General features: G+C 43.6%; 1 protein-coding gene across 3 annotated transcripts in view; it reads right to left on the bottom strand.

Moving 5' to 3' along the window:
- LOC125904066 (sorbin and SH3 domain-containing protein 1) overlaps positions 1-14,757 on the bottom strand; it is a 51,662-nt gene that overhangs the window by 4,155 nt on the left and 32,750 nt on the right. Inside the window, exons 16-27 of one of the 3 annotated variants that reach the window (XM_049601310.1) lie at positions 13,017-13,195; positions 9,667-11,130; positions 8,368-8,432; positions 8,046-8,216; positions 6,285-6,331; positions 5,929-6,043; positions 5,610-5,735; positions 5,254-5,448; positions 4,345-4,860; positions 3,544-3,639; positions 1,505-1,695; positions 1,274-1,380 (exon numbers count right to left, since the gene is read on the bottom strand). In XM_049601310.1, coding sequence (XP_049457267.1) covers positions 1,274-1,380; positions 1,505-1,695; positions 3,544-3,639; positions 4,345-4,860; positions 5,254-5,448; positions 5,610-5,735; positions 5,929-6,043; positions 6,285-6,331; positions 8,046-8,216; positions 8,368-8,432; positions 9,667-11,130; positions 13,017-13,195 — 3,272 coding nt within the window. The remainder of the gene's footprint in view (positions 1-1,273; positions 1,381-1,504; positions 1,696-3,543; positions 3,640-4,344; positions 4,861-5,253; positions 5,449-5,609; positions 5,736-5,928; positions 6,044-6,284; positions 6,332-8,045; positions 8,217-8,367; positions 8,433-9,666; positions 11,131-13,016; positions 13,196-14,757) is intronic. The other 2 variants (XM_049601307.1, XM_049601308.1) reach the window with 2 other exon arrangements.

The following is a 14,757-nucleotide window of genomic DNA, read 5'->3' as shown; positions in this document are numbered from 1 at the left end:
CTTTTTAGCATGATTACCACAACTAAACAATAATAAATCCATCTGCTGATCATAAAATCTGTCCAGTATGTCATAATTGATCTTGATAAAGGCCAAGTATATCCCATAATCTATTTATGCTAAAGTATATGTGTAACCATGGCAACACATATGCATGTCAGTAAGGGTGTTGTTCCTGATTAAAAAGCTCTAAATGTCATCATTGTATCCGACTCTGTGTACTTTTTCTGATCATTAAGTCTATGTTATTTTATGTTGGTCATTATTCATAACAGGCAGTTTATTTGCAGTCTAATAATAGCCCACTAATAATGCTTGCAATCAGTTTTTCTCTCTGAGCTCTTTGTAAAACCAAAGACCATAAATATAAACACTTTAGAAGCGTTAGTGCTGCTACATAAACTTCTGTCAGTCACCGGAATTTGATTTCACCATGTTGATCCTGATGATAAACACCAAAACTGTCCAATCAACAAGTCAGTAGACCATTATGTTTACCCCTCTTGGTTCATTTGCAAAAAAGTCAGTGTGAACAGGAACCGAACCAAAACTAAACTGCAACAATGAATCATTTTATCCGGACCAAATGAACCGAACTACAGGTGTCGGGTGCCCTTAGACTTAGTTCAGATTCACCAAAGTCACAAAATAACACAAACATACTAACTGAATGAGGCAGATTTTGTCAAAGTAGTCTGGAGAGTATGATTAAGTTGCACTTTTAGTTTGTAAGTAAGGGCTGTCTGTCTGGAAAGTACTGAGCATACGACTGGATAAATGAGACTTGGATCATACTGAAAGAGTTGTGTGACAGATGGTAAACAGATGTTTTGATATAGCTTTAATGTTGTTTTATGACTTCAATCCATCACAGTTTTCTCTGTTTTTGGATTCTTTGTTCACTGCAGAGGCATGCCAGAAAAACAAAGTTTTCTTCATGAACTCAATGTAACAGGGTGAGTAACTCATGTAGAAATGACCATTTGGGGGATGAAGTTTGCCTTTAATACAAAAATAAGTTGTTGAAGATATATGTAAAATTAAATCCTGCACATGTGCATTGCACTCAATTCTCTGCTGTCATTTTTTTTGAAACCCTATATATGGAAGGATGTGACATGGTTAAAATGACTCTACTTCTGACCTGAGCACGCACATTGCACGCGTAAAGTCCTTCGCTGTCATTCTGCATGAAACCCTATATGGATTTATGTGACACAGCGAGTGTGACTGCGTCTGTCAGGAATGTATTCCGAGGCCTACAGGCACATACCAACAAACCAGCCGTCATCGCACTTCTCCATGACGCTGACAAGATCTCCCTCCTGCAGCTCCAGTTCATCTTCGTTCTGCGGCACATAACTGTACAGAGCCTGGAAACTGGAGCAGGATACAAAGGACAAAATTGTAAAGGGGTAAAATTACAAAGTTGGGAAGCAAAAATTAAATACTAAATTTAAAAAAAACGGTGTGAAAGTGAAACTGAAACACAGATCTTACTCACATTCCACAGTGTAGACGGTTCGGCTCCGGGCTGCTGCTGCTGTGGGACTTGGGTTGCTGAGAAATGATGAGAGATTGTTTACTGGGGTGGGGGTGCAGTCTATGGACAGAGTCATTAGGGTGGTGGGACAGGGTGCTGCAGTACCTCACCGAGGTCTCAGCTATATTCAAGATCTCATTACACACTGCCTCCTAGTAGTAGTAGTAGTAGGTGAAGTCGTCAGAGAAAGACAGACAGCGGCCCCACCGAGAGTCCCGGAAGAGGCCGAAGGTGAAGTTGAGGGGGGGGGGGTGAAGAGTTAGAGAGGTAAGGGAGGGCGGGGGGGTGAAGGGCGAGACAGGAGGGTGGGTCCAGTAAGTAGCAAGGCAGAAAAGGAAGTGGTCCGTAAAAAGCCGGGAGAAAAAGCAGAGGAGACGTTGGTGGAGCCCAGGAGGAGAGGCATGGAAAGGTAAGACACCAGAGTGAGAGCATGTAGACAGGAAACGTGAAATATTAGTTCACTTTTTTACAGGATACTATTCAGTATGAACATGCAATATTAAAGGGAAGCTGACAACTCAAAGAAATAGTTCGACATTTTGGGTTCATGCACTCCTGGGCGCTTCTTGCTGAGCGTTAGATCAGAAGATTGATTACACTCTCATATCTGTCCATTCAGTATGAAGATGAAGCCAGCAGCTTGTCAGCTTAGCTTAGCACAAAGACTGAAATGGGAGAACAGTGTAAAGATAAAAAATGTTTATCATGTGCTGTAATGCAATGTTGATGAAAAAGTTGCCGACTTTGCAACCTTGTAGATTTGACCACTTTAGCCACTTTTTTCTTTCAGTACAGCAACTTCTGTCAAATCAGTTGAACAAAGACCAGCGAGAAAGAATCTGGAGCTGTGAATGTATATACCTAATGACGAATCACTGATCTACCCCCTTTGTTTTTGTTCTAAGTGATTTAACATGACAATTTTAGTTATTGTTTCTCTCAAATTACACAGTGGTTACAGAAGTGAGTTTGTTCCAGGGGTGTCCAAACATTTTTGAATGGGGACCAGATTAAATAATGTGAAAATACCTGGGGGCCAGCTGCCTCACCCATCATGAGTTATCAAAGAAAATCCCACACACTGAGACAAACACAATGGTTTCATCTTTTAGTAAAAAGGATTCAACTTTCCCAAAACCAACAGCCCTTGCTGTGGACTTTATTGCATTCTTGCTGTGGCCATGTCTGCAGGAAATGTCTGTTGCTACATAACCGTTGCTTGTTTACCAACTGTTTATGAAAACACAGTAGTTCCGCCTGCATATGTCCCACCATCATGAGGTGAATAGTAAAAATGCAAGGTGAACTATACTGTGTAGCAGGCCACATATAATATATTTTGAAGGTCAAGCCATCCGTGGAGACTTTGGACACGCCTGGTCTAGATTCTCTCTATTCATGATACTTGTGCTCCACAGTCTGCACAACTGCCTGCATGAAAAGTCTTTGAAATTAGAGACGGATTTAGATGCATAATGATGAGATGACAGCATCTTCAAAAATAATAACTAATGGTAAAGCTGGTTAGAGACAGTAAAGTTTAAGTTGACTTCATTTTTTAATTTTTTAAAATCTTATAATATGTAAAAACAACATTTTGAGTTTCCACTGAAAACAGCTAGGAAAACTGGGGATGATAACATCTTCCCGAAAACACTGCTCCCAAGAAACTGGCAGCACATAACCTCCCAAATCCTTTAGGTTTTTGTACAGATTAAACAAACAAGATGTAGCGTGTTAATTAGTAAGCTTTAGAAGTGCTGATAGATAGAGAAAGCAAATACATTCTTTTTCCAAAATGTCGAACTGCTCCTTTAATGAAAGGCAAGTCTTCTAATATCCCACATATTTAACATGTAGCTCAAATATAGGAGATATAATGGAAGTTAAAGATGATGTGAGTCAAATGGATCGTCAAAGTTGATGGGTTAAAAAAGTTACATAGACCGTGAAATCATTCAAACTACATATAACTTTTGTTAAACTCTGCTCCATCTTACCGCAAAGGAGTTAACATTGTTGTTATCCTGGATGTCAAACAGCATCACAGGGCTTCTGGAGCTCCGTCCATGATGGTCAGCCTCGTTCTTCACAAACTACAACACAAAAACATCACATCAGCGAGGACATTTCAAAATAAAAGCTTTCCTCTAAAACTCGCGCCACATATCCACTTGCTGTGAACATCTTCATACTTCAGTCACAGTCAGGCTGCATTTCCCTGCAGGTGGAAATTTTTAACCTCACGGCAGCTTTTCAAATAGAAGCCAACTTGTGAATCCTATAAATACTCACCAATAAATATTTTACTATCCTAAATAAACTCCAATGGCATCCAACTTATCACACCTCTGCATGGAACAACAACAACATGCAACCAACCAACCAAATGCTGAATTTTTTGAAGAGAAAGAAACTCTCAAAGCTCTCAAATCAATCCTAGAAATGCAAGCACAATAGCTCCTTTACAGTCGTTTACAGCTGGGATATCTGAGACTCACTATATAAACACTGTAAGACACTGTAAAACACTTGTGTGTTAGTGACGCACACACAACAACATGCAGACTTGCAGCTTTAAGCAGTGTGACCAGTTTTAACCATTTCTGTCTCCGCTAAACCAGCAGATTCATCCATGGGGTCAACTTCAGGACAAATCTACAAGTTAGTCATGTCTTCCACACAGAAATATCAGCCTCAATACTTCATTAAACATCCATTTTTGGGAATCAAACTGTGGCCAAAAGCCCATTCTCCTGAGTGAGCCTGAGATGCAGCACCGCACACCATGCAGAAGATACCTCTGCAGGGCTATATCGCCTGCTGCCTGGGGCTGCGTGGCCCCTGTCCCCCTCTGTGCCTTCACCCTCTGTCATCTCCTTCTCCCCCCTCACCCAGCCCTCGAGCACTGGCCCCCCAGAGGGGCTGTGTGACTTTCGTGTGGAGGGAGGAGAGCGCAGGAAGTCCTCCCCCTGAGGTGGGGTGAACGTGAGGAAGGGAGTGGTTGAGTTGGGTCTGGGTGGGTAAGGTGGGGGAAGAGGGGAGGCAGATGGGGAAGCCATGGGGGAGATGCAGTACGGGCTGCTGGAGATAGGAGGCACGGGGCTGGCAGAGTAGGGCGGGGGCAGGTACTCGCCACAGCGGTAGGACACTGTGGGCAGTGGTGGCAGGGGAGGGGTGGGCGCAGCAGGAGGGCTCCCTCCTCCCACAGTCAGGGAGATCCACTCAGAGGAGACAGCGTGGACCTCAGGGGACACGGAGCGGCGGGGGGAGCGAGGGAGGGGCAGGGGGGAGGTGGTCAGACGATTACGATACAGCTTTTAAGAGTAACAGGAACGTGGGAGGAAGAAACAAAGAGAAGAAGAGGGGATGAGAGAAAGAAATGAAAGGCAAATGAAAGATGAGACAAATTCACACAAAGAAAAATCAATGAAAGATGGGTGTCAAGAAGAGAATTTGTGGATTCTACACAGCCCTGAGAGCCAAGATGAAAAAAAAAATTGCAGCCAGTGCTGGCCAACAATTTATCTCCTACGCAGGTGATAAACTTTTGGTTTTGGCCAACACTGTCTGCATAAATTATTGCTTTCACCTTGCCCCTCAGGGCTTCCACAGGATTCAGAGAATTAGTAGTAATAAAAACTCTCATCAGGTCTTCACTACATCCATAAATATATCCCACGATTGATTGACCTGTTTGGCCTCCTTACCTGAGGAGAGGCATTGGTGCTGCGCTGTGGCGAATGGCTGACAGGAGGGTCGAGATACTCCACCCCATTTTTGACACGGGGTCGCTTGTTCACTTCTACGTAGGTGACGGGGAAGATGCCTTGGCGGTTGGTGCCTGAGATTTTGCCTTCATACCAGTTTTCATCAACTCTACGAATCAGCGTGATCCTCTCTCCCTGCAGATACATATTTTGTAGTTTCAGAACATTGCTAATAAATATTGTTAAAAATTCCTGTATAAATTGAGCATGAGTAATACTAGGATAAAAGCATCACTACGAATAAGAAAAAAATGCTCCTAAATATTCTTCAGTTTGTAATGATTCCCACTCCATACCTTTCTGAAGGACATTTCCACCACTGTGTCCCCGTTGAAGTTGAAGCGTGCGATAGCCTCTCCATATTCCAGTACCTGCACTGGAGCACTTTTCTTTGGCTGGGCTTTCTCTGTGGGGGGAAGGAGCTGAAAAAGGCAACAAATAACAAAATCACTCTGTGCAGCAGATTGTGCAAAACATCTCTTAAACCGCAATTGAGAATTACATATCTATTTGTGGAAAATTATAGCATGTAAAAGATGAACTGAAAAATCATTATTTGCTCCACTTCAAAAAGTTATCACTGTGAGTCAAGACAGACAGAGAGAACTCACATACCTCAACGTAACTTTGAGGGAAAATGCCAACTCTTCCGTGGTGCTCCCCTTCATACCAGTTTTGATCCACCTGTCGAATGATGTAGACGATGTCTCCCTTCTGAAACGGTAATTCCCTAGAAATGTTTCAAAGAGATTAGTTGATCACATGAAGTGAAAGAAGTAATGAACAATTTTACAGTGTGAAAACAGCACGAGAAGGCCTTTGTATAATAACTCATATGTAAATCTACACAGTGTGGAAACGATATAAAAGCATCATCAACAAATCTGGAATGCCGCACAATCTAACCCAACATCCCTGCAACAAACACCTCCTGTTGTGAGACTGACAGAAACTGTAAATAGATTACTCACTTTAGAGTTTCTGCTCTGAAGTCGAAGCGAGCCATGGCTGGAGTTCTCTGAAAAGACATGAAAAAGAAACTTGTGTCAGTCTTCATTCATGAAACCTACATGTTATTTTTGAGCCAGTGAAGGTTATCCAAAAGATTAAATATCCCTGTGTACATCTTTGCTACTTTGTGGTCACTTCACACTCTGGGCTTTGTCTAGATGTGTTTCAAGAGAATATTTTTTGGGAATTTGTTATGAGCTGTAAATCTGCCCGGGTTGTCCTTTCAGTGTCCCGTCTGCACATAAATATTCTTGCAATGACAGGAATGAGGTGCTTGTGACTGACTGGGTTACTTGTCCTCTGGAGCATTCACAGTGACAAACCACAGGGGGTTATTTACTGTGAGACTGGCCTGCCAATGGAGCAGGCACACCTTGGTAAACACAACCAGGGTGCACTATGACATTGCATTTTAGATATATAGCTAGTAAACAGTGAACACAAGGCCTATTCAACTGGCAGCCCGCAGGCCTACTATGGCCAGACCAGCCTGCAGATCAGTTCTGTTTACAAATAAATATAATTTAAGACTTGAAGAAGATCATGTGATAACAGACATTTTGCCACAAGAAATCCTTCAAACCAGCAGAGCGCTCCTGTACATTTGGCTTAATGCTTAATCTGAACACCACGACCTGCCAGCAGGTTTGAAAGGCATGTTTTCTCTAAAAGAAAACACGATTTATCATAACCAGAAACCGTAACAACAGGTTAATAAGTAAATCTAAGCTTAAAATAGCAATATTTCAGAATCCTTTTTTCTACACATCTCATTTTATTGCTAAAAATTAATTTTTTGTATTAACCAGATCCTGTAAAAACTATTACATTTTGTGCTCATCAGCAGAAGTAAGAAGCCATGAATGACTTACTGAGACAAACATTCACATGACAAAAAAATCAGTGAAAGATTGAACTGGGGGCTGCTTACACAGAGCGACAGGAGGGGACAAGAAAGGTTGTAAATAGAGGTTGTAAAAATGTAAATAGTTCAATATGTATAATTTGTGGGGCAACCCTTTTTCCCAAATATGTGGGCTCTTGGAAAAATGTTGTATAGATGGATTCCTTTTTTTTGTTGTAAAATAAATGATCTAGGAAATTCAACTTGCCTTTTTCTGTTCTTATGGTATATGGCATTATAACTGTATTTGTATTATACTGCACAAAAGAACAAAAGACACTTTTGCATTCTCCCTATTTGGTCATGATTGTGCTGTTTCCATAGAGTTGCAGGATTTATATATTGCAATAAAAATTGAGGCCACAGTGAGGAAAATGTTACAGGAGCAAAAAATGACCCTGAAACTGCTTGGGTTTATGTTGATGATTAGGTTATTTTTGCAGTCTAGAGAGATAAAAGTTTTGAAATCGGTGGCATGTTGTGTCAAGTGTACATGCATAATGAATGTTTGGCCTCCGGACCCTAAGCTTTCTGAAACTGTGGCCTTCTTCACAATATAGCTGATTCACCCTGGTGTACATTGTGGAAGTGACGTCTGACAGTCTATTTGAGATATTCAGTGCTATTTTCAACAACTCACATTTTGACTTCTATCACTGCTCTCACCCTCTGAATTTTTGACCCAGAAGAGAAAGCCATCTGTGTCTGCAGAAATTCTGCTGACAAGCCTCCTCCACCCCCACCACCCCAAACTGACAAAGCATCTGCCGTCTTCTTTCCTGCTTACAGAAGGATAAGACACGGCCCTGTATTGTACCTCTACGCCTGATTTCCTCCTCTCTGTGTTATCTGTGATGTTGAGCAGGTCTCCGAAGCGCTCGTTGGTGATGAACTGGTGGTGCGTCGGGACAATGCCTGTGTGTCGCCTCGACGCTGTGTCAGCCTCTTCCTGTTCCCGCTTCAGCCGCCGCTGCTCCTCCAAGATTTTCTGTCAGGAAACCATACTGAACTGTTTGTCCCCGGCAGATTATGAGTCTCCTCCACTCTTTTATTCATGTGACACATTCTTTATGTATAATATATGGTTTCCTCATTCGTAACTTAGCTAATGCATTGTCAGTGTACTTTATGAAAGTTACCTCTTTGTCTCCATGACGCCTTCGCAACACTTCATCCTGGCTCTCCCCGAGAACTGGGGATGAGTCTGAAACAGAAACGGCAAGAAGATTACTCAGTGAAGCTTTTTCACTGTCACCCTCAAGACAAATCCAACTCAAGAACAAAACAATTCAAATATAAGGTGATGATATTGCAGTCAACTCCTTAATTCCAATGAATAGAATCATACAAATACATACAATAAATACAACTACGCATGCTTGAAATGAACACCATAATCTCCGCAACACTAAAACAAAAAGCACACACACATCCAAAAAGCCAAATGTATTCCTGCATGCACGAAGGAATGAACACAGAATGGTCCGATGTGTGTCCATGAAAAAACAAAATGCAGGAAAGAAAATGTGAAACCTACTGTATCTTGGCCAAAAGAAATATACATGACATCGTGGTGTTACTGATCAACCAACCAGCATCCATTAGTTTAGTGAAGTTTCACCTTAGCTAGATGTCTTTGAGACTTAATTTGCTCCCCACACCACCATAGATGTTTCATTCTGTGTCCCAGCAAGGGCCACAAGTAACAACTATCAGTGTTTCAGGTTTGTGTCTAATGCGTCCCGGCTGTTATGTAAAAGAAATCAAAGCAGGGGAACATCCTGTCCGGCTAAAACAAACCTTTCATGGTGATAGAATGAAAGACGGCAGATGTAAATTGTTCCCAAAACAGAAAAAAAACAGATACAGACATGGCGAGACATCAGTTTGACAGAGTGTATGCAATGTTACATTGAAATATCCTGCTTAAACATTACAGAGGAATGCTGGAAGGCTTTCAAAGTCATTGCCTGTGTGAGGACAGGATTTGACATCTCATTGTGGATCATAAAAGCAGATTATGTTCCATCTACATTTATCTTACACCGTAGTAATAAAACACAGATTCTAGTCTGTATTGATGTAATGCTTATGCAGGCTCTGGCACTCTTGCATACAGCTCAAATCTGATGTCACCAGGAGAAATATACATTACCAAAAGCTGCCTGAACCTCCTACAGTCACTGAAGTGTTTTGATGCATTTGTGGGACCAAACTCATTCACAGTGAAATGGAAGAGCACCAAACACAGCACACTCAGAATGAGATGGAGGTCTCCCTGTCACTTTGTAAACACACCACACAGACTAGAGATGGAGGGTGGTGGCGTCGCTTTGTGGAGAAAAGGGACACAAGGTGAAAAGAGAGTCGAGATAAATGAGTGACCACAGAGGGAGGAGAGAGGAGGGTGACAGTGGTGAAGGGATGGAGATAGCCACCTCTGCGGTGAGCTGCCAGCGGCTGCAGTAGGTTCCCATTGGCGTCCAAGCCCTGCCCGTTACTCAGGTGGTCAGTGCTGCTCCCCTCTCCATTACTCAGCCTCTCCAGGACCTCCAGGGAGGACAGGCGCTGAGGGATCAGAGGTCTGGGCTCAGGAGACAAAGCGCAGGGCCTCTGGGTGCCCGTGGTCACCTTTGTGGCTAACAGAGTCCTCCGAGTTTGGTGGGACTGCAGGTTTTTCCGTAACCTGAAAGGAGCAGGGCCCATGAGGAAGAGGTTCCCAGGAAGCGTGGTCTTCTTCTCCTGAGGTGGCCTCTCCTGTTGGGTGGCCTGCTGCCTCTCGTGCCTGAGGATGGTGGTGAAGCGGGTGTAGGAGGCTGGGCAAGAGCCTTTGCATTTGCTGGGTTTGAGGAGGAGTTGATGGTTCAGGTGGTGCAGGTGGTGGTGGTGGTGGTTGTGGAGAAGATGGTTGTGTTGTGTTGGGGAAGCTGTAAGCAGTACTGAGGGACTCTTTGATCCACTGATATTTTGAGGGATCAGTTCGGGTGAACTTTTGCTGAAGATCTGCTCAACCTCGGCCTCAGTGTTGCAGGGTGAATCAGTCCTCACACTGTGTCTGTCCTCTGAGGAGGAAGCAGCCTCCTGCACTGTCACACTGCCTGGTGTCAGGGCCTCCTCCCCACAGCTCTTGCCCTCTGCCTCCACTGGGGAGCAGGCATCCATCTGGGTGGCATCAGCTACCAAAAGGGACTCCGCTGACACTGCAGACGCCATGTAGAGGTGGGCGGGGCTGTGGTTGGGGCTGTGGCCCTGGCTGGAGTGCAGGGTGGGGAGGGAGGAGGAGCGACTGGGCGCCGAGCTGGACCGCTGAATGATCATTTCAAACTCGCTGACCCGTGACGACACAGCATCCCGTGGAATGTTACCCCCGTCATCTGCCTCTGACCTTTCACCCCCGTCGGCCTTTGACTTCTCAAAAAGAGAGGCCAGGCTGCGAACGCTGCCGTTGGGACTGCAGCCGGCCGAGCTGGGCCGCTGGATGTGATGCATGGTCCTGTACAGGCTGGAAAACTCAGATGCGCTCCTCCTAATTGCAGGGGAAACATTCCTGAGGCCATCCGCACACTCTGTGCCACAGCTGGACTTAGAGTCTGAATGTTGCCCGATCTCCCTTTCCTCTGCTCTAGCAAAGTCTGTGTCACATGGCCCCGTGTACAGATCCTCACAGCTGTGGGCCTTTGGGTGCCTGACAGCTTTAGTCCTGCTCTCCTGACTGTCACCACTGGGCGGCAGCAGCTTGGGCTTGAACTTAGAGGGCAGGATTTGGGGTATGCAGGCTTTGGCAGCAGATAGAGGCTTCATACTCTTACACTGGTTACCTATTGCATTACTGGCAAGAACTGATCGACTATTTACAGAGGAGCAGGGTGAAATTATATAGCCATTCCCACCTTTATAATCCACTGGCAAGCATGCAGGACAACAGAATAAACAACATATTAGATTACAATGGTCACAGGTTCACACACACTAAAACAGAGTCAGGCACATTTCTAAAGTAAAGACCAAGTTCCATCAAAAGTAGATGAGAAGAGGAAGCAGACTTGATGCATTGTGCATCAAGTAATAGATGACTATTATAGTAACAGCATGGTACTGCAGTGAAGAATAATGCTTTGTAAAAATGGAACAAGGGGAAATTTATTGTCTATCAGATTCTTGCATTATCAATATCACTGTAAACAAAAAATAACAAGTGAACATAAAGTATTAAAACAGTAATATGCCATGAAATGTTATGTGATGTTGGAGGTCATATAGGAATTCTCAACACTGACTGCAGTATCAGTACAATTTAAAAAAAAAAAAGAAAAAAAAATCTTTCCTGTTACCTATTTTGTATTCATACCTTTTCCTCCCACATGACTGCTGCCTGTCCCGCTTTAACCTCCTACATATATTCTCCTCTACTTTTAGCAATTACACATGCGGCTGCAGCAATAAAACCCCTGTGGCATCCGTTAATACACTCCTCCCCTACACAGTTGTAAATAAAAAATGTATCCTAAATCAACCTGCCCAGTAAAACATGACTGTCAAGGACCTCTGAGAAATACTCGCATCTGTTCCTGGCTATAGTATGCTTGTGATAGCACTACAGATGGAACCTGGAAGTGACACTTTGACGTGCTGTGAGACGCTTCTGTAGCATGAGAGATCCATCTGTCACAGTCATATCTACCAGAAAAAACACACTAAGGAAGTAAACTAGATATTCTTTCCAAGGCATTTGGCAACTAAAGAGTCCTGGCAGCTGAAAAGCCCTCGAGGTGACTCACTTCTTACAAAGACAAACATTAATACAGTTATTTTCTTATTTTGTGAGCACAAGAAAGAGACACATGATGAAGCGTTTGGTTTCTAGCACTTGGTTTTCTCTTTAGGCAGGAGGCTAATGAAGGAGCGTGCTAGTCATTTGACTGGAGTGCCAAATCCATTTACTGCAAGGGCCCACAATATGACTGGGTAAAAGCTGAAACAACTATCGTGATATATCTTTGTTCTAAGCGCCAATATATTAGTTATTATTGTGAAAATATACAAGACTTTAACTTTCAACAGTTTCTAAAGTGTCTTCCCAGATGTAATGTAATGACATGTATTAGGTCACACTGTCTCTTTCTTTTCTTCTTACATCTCTTCTCCTCCCCAGCCATGTGCGCAGGCATTCCAGCCCCTGACCTCACACTGACAGCTGACTTCCTCATGCCTACCCACCCTCTGTGTCCCTCCTGTTTATCTCACCCCTGTCTGTTTATCTCGTTTGTCCCTCCTCATCCATTCCCTCACTGGCCCTTTGCTCCCTGGCGCTGGAACACTCTGGAGTCCTGCCCTAAGCCTGCCTAGCGACCGGCAGCTCACAACTGGAGCAAGGGGTGGGGGGGGGACTCTCCAAGGTTAGCTTCCATCGACTTAGCAAGACAACCTCACTCCCTCCATGAGTTTTCCAAAGCAGATGGCCGGTACACATTTGATGAAAACATCCATGGCATCAATAATAAATCAAAAGCTGCTGGGGGAATGAATGCTGCGAGGTGATTGGCCAATGCTGTGAGGTCTGGGAGCAAAGAAAATGTGTGGATTCCAACAGAAAGGTAAACGGAAACACATGTATCCCTGTCTGACTCTTTGAACGGCCCAACATCAGAGTCTGTAACTCATTGGTTCTGTCTCAGCAGGAAAGGCCTTTAATGGCCCTCTGTACTGTCTAGCCCCCACATCCATACCCATTAACATACACACACCTGCCATTTTACTGGCCACATATCTAAAGTGGCTCTTATCCTACCTTTAGAGGAGGAGGAGCTGGCTTGGCGCTTGTTTAGGGCCCGCAGACCTTGTAAGGGAATGTCGCCACCCTCCAGGACACTCTTGTAAACATGGCGGTCGCATTCTGGAGCCCCAGGCTCGCCCGAGGATGGTTCTCCGTCCTTCTCCACCTCGCTGTGTCCAGACTTGCTCGAGGAGCTAGACAGTGGTGAGAAGAACGCAGACGACTAATTAAACACAGTCAAATTCATTCAGAGGAGTTTTGTTGCATGTTTTTATGATTACCAGAGGCGCACAAATTGGGTAATGAGCTGTCATATGGTTCCTATTCAGCATATCTTGAGGTAATTCCTGACTTCGCAGACTTGTGGGAGACAAAATAATCAGAGACAGAAAAAACTTGGGAAAGAAAGTGTCGAATATGGAGGCTGATGTTGAGAGGAGGCATTAGCTACCACACATATCTTGGCATTCCAGAGAGGCCGACAGGACAGATTTCTATAAATATTCCCTGAACATTCCCACATGGTGCATCAGCTTCGGCCATGCACCTGTACAACTGTCAGGTTTTACTCTCTTTCACATGGCGCTCACGTGTTACTCACGCTGCTCCTCTATTTGTGCAGACAAACATGGTCATTAAACTGACAGAGACTCCAGCGTCATTTAAGTGAAATAAAAACCCACACAAACCCTTTTCACTAGTGTTAGGAAAAAGAGGATTGTATTTTCCAAAAACGTGTTTTACATCTGCAGTGTTGCCAAGTCAGAGTTTTACAAGCTTGCACAAATGTATGGATACATTACTCTCCTTGTTCACTACCTCGACACAAAAAGCTCATTCATAGCTGTCTGCACTGATGACTGCAGAGAGCCACTAAAATCACATTGGTTCGAGGCCACGTACAAGAATTCACATAAATGCAATACAGGAAATCTGCAGGACAGGAGCCATGCAAGATTTAAGGCAACTGTTTTGGTTATATCAACTATCAGTATGCTGTCTGAGAGAGAGTCTGGAACAGAGTCTAACGCAGGTTAAATGATGAGGAACTCATTTAAATGCCAAGTACTGAGTATGCACTACTTCATCATGATGACAGCTCTTATTGCGAGGCCATACAGACTATTTGGGATAATTTATATCATTCTTTGATGCCTGAAAAGACAAAAATTTACTTGGAGGTTAAGTCATTCATCTAATGACACTACCTTGGCTTATACGGTTTTGTATTTTATGTTTTTCAAAATGTCTCTGATTTCAAAGAGACCCCAAAAGAGAAAAACATCCTGCCCTCAACATATGTGCCTTTGAGGGGAGTCAGTTTATGACTTGAGGTTTCCTTTGAAAAGTTTGGGTGAGTGAACCTCCACCACCCCTTAACCAGGAGCCTCTTCCTTTCAAAATTAACAACAAATCCATGGATTAAAAAGTTGGATTTTTTTCCATAAATTTGGCTATGGTGACATAATGAGTGTAGCAGATGGAAAGTTCTCAGCAGAAATGGAGGGAGGAAGTTTATTTTCCCTGGGCTGTAGCGCGAGACATTTACCATGGCTCAGTCCTAAATTCCTTACATTTTATTACACAAACAGAAATAGAAGATGTCAATCTTGTCGGGCAAAAACAAAAAAGATCAAGGGCTCTGTCGGTGGGCATTGTTTTTCTAACAGCTAGCATCCTCTTTCACAATCCAGTTGCTGGTCATAGGTCTGTACACACACCCATTCAGAGGGAGCTAACGGTTTTTAAGTTATGC

The sequence above is a fragment of the Epinephelus fuscoguttatus genome, linkage group LG16, assembly GCF_011397635.1.
Source record: "Epinephelus fuscoguttatus linkage group LG16, E.fuscoguttatus.final_Chr_v1".
NCBI lineage: Eukaryota > Metazoa > Chordata > Actinopteri > Perciformes > Serranidae > Epinephelus > Epinephelus fuscoguttatus.
This window is presented reverse-complemented; position numbering and strand designations above follow the sequence as displayed.